Raw genomic sequence first — 7,898 nt, forward strand, 5'->3', positions numbered from 1 at the left:
AGATGTGAGCCACTGACACCAAGAAGCAGGCTTTATGTTTCCTACCTTGATGGTAAAGTGGTGACAATTTGTCAGTGGCCCGTGCAAATGGTGGGGAATTTGCAGGGTGCAGTGGCTTCTTCTGGGCTGAACATTGGCCCCTGCTTTGCCAGGGCTTTGTCTGATGGTTTGTTGCTTCCATTCTCAATCTCCTGATGTGTCTTCCAGGATGACGAAAGCCTGCAGTACCTCACACACGAGGAGAAGGATGTGATTCTGTTCTTCGAGGAGACTCTCGATTCCCTGGCAGACGACTTCGAGGATGCAGCACTGGGTGATGGCGGAAGTTGCTGCCACTCCCCACCCACTCCGGAGGAGAGCCCTGCCAGGCACTGGGAGCCGGGAGAGGTCATCGACCTGGTGCAGCCAGGACCCACAGCTGGTGGAGCTGGGCGCCTTCCAGATGTGCTCCATACAGCAGGTGAGGGCCCCAGCCCTTTCCTTTTGTTGCTGCGACCAGGACAAGGCACAGCCTCAGCTGCTCTGCTTCACTGCAGTAGTGTTGATCGTCCAGCCAGGGAACTGCCAAAAGGACTGGAACAAAGAACAAGAGCCACGGAGCTTGTGAACGGAGGTGGTATATTCATGCACATGTATATGAAGCGGCTTCTGGGAAGTAATGCTGGCCCACAAAGGAACTACACAAAGTACCCATATTTCATTGCAAGATGAGCCCCATTTCTGTAGCCCACCTTTCCAAGGTGGGAGTATTTGATCAGGAAAGTGAACGAGTTCAGAGGAATAGAACAGAACAGAATAGAACCCAGGCCCACATTGACCCTAAGTTTCCCTTGACTCTGAGCAGCCTCAAAGGAGTAGGTGCCTCTGCCGCCGAGTGGAACTGGAGGGAAATGACAAAAGTCCATCCACTTGTTTCCTCGTGATTTGAAAGGACAGTGAAAACAAATGGGGCAGGGCGCACTTGGGAGGGTAGGGAAGAAACGAGAGGAAAATGCCTGGGCACTGCTCATTATAACCCACTGTTACTGATGTAAACCTGTAAGAATGCGTGGGTGCTGTAAGCCAGGCTGTAGATCATTCAGAATCCTCCATGCTGCAATTGTGGGAAAGAATAGTTGGCTTTCTAGTCACCCCTTCAGAAAAGTGACAAGTGGATTTTGCATTTTTTAATGCAAAAATGTTTCTGCTCTGAAGTGGTGTTCCTCAAATAAATTAGAACTAGTGAACTGATCCTTTAAAAAGATCAGATAGCAAAATTGAGCCAAAGAAGATAGTTTTTGTTTTGTGCCAATCCTGGGGTTTGAACTCAGGTCCTGGGCGTTGTCCTTGAGCTTTGCTTTTTCACAAGGCCAACACTCTACAACTTGAGCCCCAGCTCCACTTCCAGCTTTTTTTGGTAGTTTGTTGGAGATAAGAGTCTCAGACTTTTCCTGTGAGCTGACTTTGAAGCGCACAATCCTTAGGTCTCATCCTCCTGAGTAGTTAGGATTACAGGCATGAGCCACCAACACCTGACCAGAAAATAGTTTTTGAAAGCACATATCCCATACCCACTGGTTTTTGTTGTTGTTGTTGGGGGGCGGGGTGGTTGTGTGGCTTGAATTCAGGGCCTGGGCACTGTCCCTGAGCTCTTTTGCTCAAGGCTAGCACTCTACCACTTGAGCCACAGCTTCACTTCCAGTTTTCTGTTTGTTAATTGGAGATAAGAGTCTTAGAGACTTTCCTGCCTGGGCTGGCTTTGAACTGTGATCTTCAGATCTCAGCCTCCTGAGGATTACAGGTTTGAGCCACCAGCGCCCAGCAACACCATTTTTCTAACTTGATACTTTTATAGCTGTTGCCAGTGTTTCTCTATGGCCAGCACTGTGTGACATTGCACAGGTATAGAGATAAAAGGATGTGGCTTATGGTTTTGAGGCCAGAGACAGATGTGGAGAAGAAGCAATGAAATGGGAAACAGAATTGAGTCCCAAGCAAGCCACTGAACGCCACCTGAGCTGGTCAGGAGTATTTCTTTTTTTTTCTTTTTTTCTTTTTCTTTTTGTCGGTCGTGGGGCTAGAACTCTGGGCCTGGACGCGCTGTCCCTCAGCTCTTCAGCTCAAGGAGAGTGCTCTACCACTTGAGCCACCACGCCACTTCCAGCTTTCTGGTGGTTTATTAGAGATAAGAGTCTCACGGACTTTTCTGCTCGGGCTGGCTTTGAACCATGATCCTCAGATCTCAGCCTCCTGAGTAGCTAGGATTACAGGTGTGAGCCATCAGTGTCTGGCTTGGTCAGGAGTATTTCTGTGGTACATTTTAGGCCACTGGCACAGCCTGAATCCTTCCTGTAGGTCAGGTATGGGAAACATTGGGCCCTGGGAATCAGACACTGTGCTTCTTGTGTGCTTCTCATTGGCTGTCCTTGCACATTGGCCTGTGATGATAATTCTGTGTGGCCCCAGTGAGATGACAAATATCCAAATGGCTCTTGGCACCTTGGCAGATAAAAGGCTCCCCACGCCTGTTCCAGGGCTCTTTGGAGTTGGTGGTGTATGCACATAACTTTCTAGCTTCTCAGTCCCCTCTGTACATCCCCAGTGTGGTAGCAAGCACTCCACTAGCTTCTGCCATCGTGGGTCTGCTGATTATCAGCCTGTGACCATGGGAACAATGAACTGATTTCTTTTACCAGTCCTAGGAGTGGGACAGGAGAGTGGCAGTTATACTAGTCGCTGTGGAGTTCAGTGGACAGGAATGTCACACATTTACTTTTTGTGTGTGTGCCAATTTTGGGACTTGAGCCACAGCTCCACTTCCAGATTTTTGGTGGTTAATTAGAGATAATTAACCACCAGAGTCCCATGGACTTAGCTGTCTGAGCAGGCTTTGAACCATGATCCTCAGATCTCAGCTTCCTGAACAGCTAGGATTCCAGATGTGAGCCACTGGCGCCCAGCCACACATTTACTTTTGCACAGGTGGAAGCTAATGCATTTTTCTCCCTTGTCTTTCAGGGAATGAACCTGCAGGGCAGGATGATGTCCCTGTCCTTGAAGGCAAGAAAGAAGATGCTGAGAATACCCCACTGCCAGACCCTGAGGCCCCTCCTCAGCCCCCCGTCCTGCCTAGCGACCCAGAGCCAGCACCTCCCAGGAAGGAGCTGCTCAGCCCCGGTCCTCCTTCAGAGCATCCAAAGCTGCTTCGATCCATCCCCACACCCCTGGTGATTGCCCAGAAAATGTCAGAGAAGCTGGCAGGAAGTGATGCCCTCTCTCCCACATCCCCCTCAAAGGAAGGAAGACCCGGAGAGTGGAGAACTCTGCTATCTGCAGCCCCTCGAAACGGGGACCACCCCTTGTGGCACAGACACACAGCCCAGCCATCCCCCAAGATCCACCGCTTCCCCAGCAACATCAGTGTGACCAACAGCTCAGGGAAGGATTTCAACAAGACCATCTCCAAAGCCGCTGTCAACGTGCAGGAGCGCAAGGCCCAGGTCTTGGCCAACATCAATGGTGTCTCCTTCCTGGCTTTGGGAGACATGGAAGGCCGGCCTCCGAGAGGCGATATCCCAGAGCAGAGGGACTTCTGCCCCGATCAGAGCAGGCCGGGCCTGGCCAAGGAGGCTGAGGGTCCCCGAGCAGGAGGGCCGGCCAGTGGGCAGCAGTCCCGGGCTGTGCAGACCGAGCAGCCCCCGCTGCTGGCCAATGGCTTCCAGAGCATCCACGAGGCACTGAAAAGCGAGCCCAGTGTCTTTGTCCCCACGGGGAAGACCATCACTTTCCGGCCTGACCCTGTCCTGGCCAGCAAACTGGCACGCCAGAATGCCAGCCGGAGCCTGTACGAGCCACAGCCACCTGACTGCAATCAGAATGCCAGGAAGCGGGCTGGCTCTCTCCCCAGGGCGGTGGGCTTCCGACCCCAGGGCATCACCGTGCAGTTCTCAGGCCGGGGCTCCACGGAGGAGGCTCGGCGGGAGGCACTGCGCAAGCTGGGGCTGCTCAAGGAAAACCTATGAGCCCAGGCCACAGGGAGGCTGGAATGTGTGGGTCCTCAACCCAGACCGAGGGCAGGGAGTTCAAGTTGACACAGGGATCTTCTCCCACAACCAGGAGCCAAGGCACAAAATGCTGCATTCTTAAAGGGGCGGAAGCCACAGCCCCCACCTCTGCCTGTGTGGGAGGGAAGCCAAGGCCTGGGCCCTCGCTCCGCTGAGCAGGGTATCCTTCTGTGAAAGAGAACCGGGCCAGTATCTTGTCATCTTCCTTTTCCTAAGGTCTCAGAGAGAATAACCTTTAAGGCGTATGGGTTTCCTTAGTTTGGAAGTGGCGTATGTGTTTAGATTGTTTGGGAGGAGGGGATTTATTACGTCTCTAGCCCTTTTCATGGGACATGAAAGCCAGTTTAGCTCTTTCTCATACTCAGGATTCTCTCCCCCTCCCACCCCCACCCCCGTTCTAAGACAGCAGAAAATTAATGCTTGTTCAGTTTTATACTTTAAATATATATATATATATCACTTTTTTTTAAGGGCTGAAAGATTGTACTTTACCCCCTAGGCAAGCTTTTGTTTCTTGATATAATTTAATAGGATTCCAGGGGGGTTTTTTCCATCAAAATTGGAATGAAAGTTTTAGAGTAAGGTGTACGTTTTTGAGGCTGAGGTTGAAAAAGGTAGTCATTTGGAGAAAGAACGTCTGCTCAAAACTGTCCAATCTGCGTTCCTGAGACAGGAGTGTGTCTATGTTGTATGTATATATGTATGTACATAAGATGTGTTAACATATTCCTGGGTTTGTGTGTGCTCACGTGCATGTCCGTGATTACATAAATACCAGTTCTGAAAACCCTGTTATGTAACTCCAGGATACCCGCGCTTCCTGCTCTCCGCTTCCCACAGGCGCCTCAGCCATGTAACCAGCTGCACCGACGTCGTTGCTCTGAACATGGAAGTCTTCTGAGGACACGTGTCTGCGATATTTTGGTGAACCAGAAGTACTTTTTCCTCAACAAGGTGTTCTTTTGTTCCCAATTAAAGAAAGCAATGTTCCCTACTTTACAAAATAATCATCTTTGCTTTTTCACCCAAGATCACCACATTTTGGTTTTGTGCGTTCCGAAGTAGATACTGGGCAGGAGGGAAACAAAAGCTTCTCAAAGTCCTCCTGTGTGAGCACAGCTTAGAATCCATTTGTAAAGGGGGAAAACATCGGAGAAGTCAGGGCACCAGCCTGAAAAGAACTCTTGTAGTCCCAGACAGTCTCCTACAGGCTGAGTACTGGCCACAGGTATTACTATCACAACTATTGAAGGCTGGAGTCCTAAATCTCTAAAAATATTCAGGGAAGGGCAGCCCTGGAGAGCCACACCCTTCTGTTGGTCCCCGCCAGCCCTGAGACAGAGCCGGTTTCTTTCCTGTTGAGTATTAACTGAAATTCAAACTTCTAAATGTGCTGTGAAGGATTTATTCATAGTATTCCATTTGCCTTGTAAGTTTCACAAAATGAATGATGCCAGTTGCTTTTCTTAGAACCACAGTATTTTGTGTCTCATCCAGCCCTCGTTGGACTATTTCTGATGAACTAATCTTTCATTTGTGATCGTAACTAGGTGCTTTACTCTTACAGCTTTTCAAAGTACTTCTTTTAAAAAAATTTACTTCAGTGTCTGTTGGATTTGTTTAAAGGATTTCATGCATGTTTCCTTTTTTATGAAGTGAGATGCCTTCCACAGTGTTTTAATAATTGAGGGTCTTGCTTTAGGCAGATATTTTAAGTATTCTTGATATATGAAGACTCTTTTTATCGTGTCCTATGATTTTATTGTGAAGTGACTATATTAGCATATCTACTCTTAAGACGTTTCTGAAAAAAACAAATTTTGAATTTTACCTTGCATATTTGCAACCTGGGTCTTACATCATACACTACATTTTCAATTGTTTTCTTTTCTTCTTTTATTATTATTATTATTATTATTATTATTATTATTATTATTTTGCCTGTCCTGGGGCTTGAACTCAGGACCTGGGCACTGTCCTTGAGCCTCTCTGTGCTCAAGGCAAGCACTCTCCCATTTGAGCCACAGCGCCACTTCCAACTTTTTCTGTTTATGTGGTGCTGAGGAATCGAACCCAGGGCTTCATGTATGGTAGGCAAGCACTCTACCCTTAAGCCACATTTCCAGCCCCATTGTTTTCTTTCAAATGGTTAGGTCTATTCCTAGTTATTCATACTTTCTATTTATTCTGGATTATTTTCTGGTTGTGTTGGCATTTCTTGATAGTTAGGAGGCCTTGTCCTGCATGTGTGTATGCAGTTACCACATAGTTGAGTTCGCTGAAGGACGGAAGTCCACCCGTCATCCCATGCCCTGGGTCTCCTTGAAGGCCATGTGGCTCAAGGTAACTCAAAGGACCATACTGCACAGCAAGATTGTAATGAAAAGGAAAGATGAATCCCAGACTCTTTTCAGGTGATGCTCGCCAGTTTTAGGAAACTCTCTTTATTTTGTATTTTATTTTTTGCACCTGTCCTGGGGTTTAAACTCCGGGCATGGGTGCTGTCCCTGAGCTTCTTTTGGCTACTTGAGCCGCACAGCTTCACTTGATTTTCCCTCCCTGAGAGAGCTGCCTGAAGGGAGGTGGCCCAGGAAAGAGCTGAGCTCCGCTGCAGGGCCACACACACAGCACAGCTTGACTTCCAACTGATTTCCCAGTTGACTTCCAAGACCATTCTTGGCTGACTCGGGGTGGGTAGCACTGCGCAGGTCTCCATGGAGAACCCGCTTTCATGATCAGCTTGGCAGGAGTTCCCTCAGCACCGACCTGATCCAGACCATCTTAGAAAGGGACCTTTGTAACCCCCCCAGAGCTCTGCGAGGATCTGGCTTCCTCGGGGTTCAGTGGTGACGTTTTCTCTGCAGGTGAGCTAAGAAATCCATTCTTTAATGATTATTAAGGAGGAAGAAGATAAGTATAACAATTTAGCCTTATCAAAAATGGTGTGCCTCCTGCCCGCGCAGAATGAAGCCTTTGTTTTATTGCTGTGAAATAAACTTTCTTTTTGTCCCTGAATTGCTACCTGGTGTCGTGCAGTAATGGTGTCCTCAGGATGAACATAGTGGCTATTTATTCTTGTCCCGCGCTGGCTGGGAGGAGGAAAGGGGGAAGGGGAGCACGGGGGAGTGTTCACTGGTGACAAGTCACCAAACAGGTTTTGTGTCTTCTTTTCACAACAAGGCTTTAAAGTGTGGGGCGCGTGTCCCCATATCCTTTTCTAATCTAGTTGGACAAGCCTTGCTTTCAAATGTCTGAGAAAACAGAAGACCGGGCTTTGAGCTGCTGCACCCTGGGAAAGTTGCAACTCTTTGTAATGGAGGCCGGGCCTCCACCCCCCAATCCCCGCCCCACAGTCCCAGCCCTCCAGCTCCTGCCTCTCCCCCCTTTTCTGTCCCTCTCTACCCCCCAACTCCAGGATGACCTGCTTTCTCAAGGCCCTAAAGCCCTGGGAGGCCCTGAGACTCACATTTGCGGGACAGTTAAGTCCTCTTAAAGGTCCCTTTATTCAGGAAAAAAAAAAAGCACACAATCGTTCATACAGTCCCAAATCCACAGGACTTGGGGAGGCCAATCCCCTGGCCTCACGCCTCTTCCTGTTTCTGGGGGTGGTGGGGAGTCTGGGAGGATTGCTTGGGGCTGCTTCCTGCAAGACTGCAACAGCCCCATGAGCCGAGACCATGCAGGTTGACAGGACTCCTCACCTGCCCTTAACGAAGTTTCCTGAATCCCAGCACTGTCTTAAAGCCATCCAGGCCCCCTCTGCCCCCTGGATCTTATTGTGGAGGCTCAGGGGTGAGGGTGAAGCAGGGTTCCCCACACAACCCCACCCTACCGCTGCCCACAGTCACGGCAGTG

At 49.3% G+C, this 7,898-nt stretch overlaps 1 protein-coding gene across 3 annotated transcripts in view; it reads left to right on the plus strand.

The window, feature by feature from the left end:
- The window catches only part of Proser2 (proline and serine rich 2), a 30,187-nt gene extending 23,129 nt beyond the window's left edge, over nucleotides 1-7,058 (plus strand). For all 3 annotated transcript variants that reach the window (XM_069990350.1, XM_069990351.1, XM_069990352.1), the window contains 2 exons: nucleotides 208-460; nucleotides 2,998-7,058. In XM_069990350.1, coding sequence (XP_069846451.1) covers nucleotides 208-460; nucleotides 2,998-4,001 — 1,257 coding nt within the window. In that variant the 3' untranslated portion in view covers nucleotides 4,002-7,058. The remainder of the gene's footprint in view (nucleotides 1-207; nucleotides 461-2,997) is intronic.
- The last annotated feature ends 840 nt before the right edge of the window (nucleotides 7,059-7,898 follow it).

The sequence above is a fragment of the Dipodomys merriami genome, unplaced genomic scaffold (assembly GCF_024711535.1).
Source record: "Dipodomys merriami isolate MVZ:Mamm:240054 unplaced genomic scaffold, mDipMer1.0.p SCAF_4, whole genome shotgun sequence".
NCBI lineage: Eukaryota > Metazoa > Chordata > Mammalia > Rodentia > Heteromyidae > Dipodomys > Dipodomys merriami.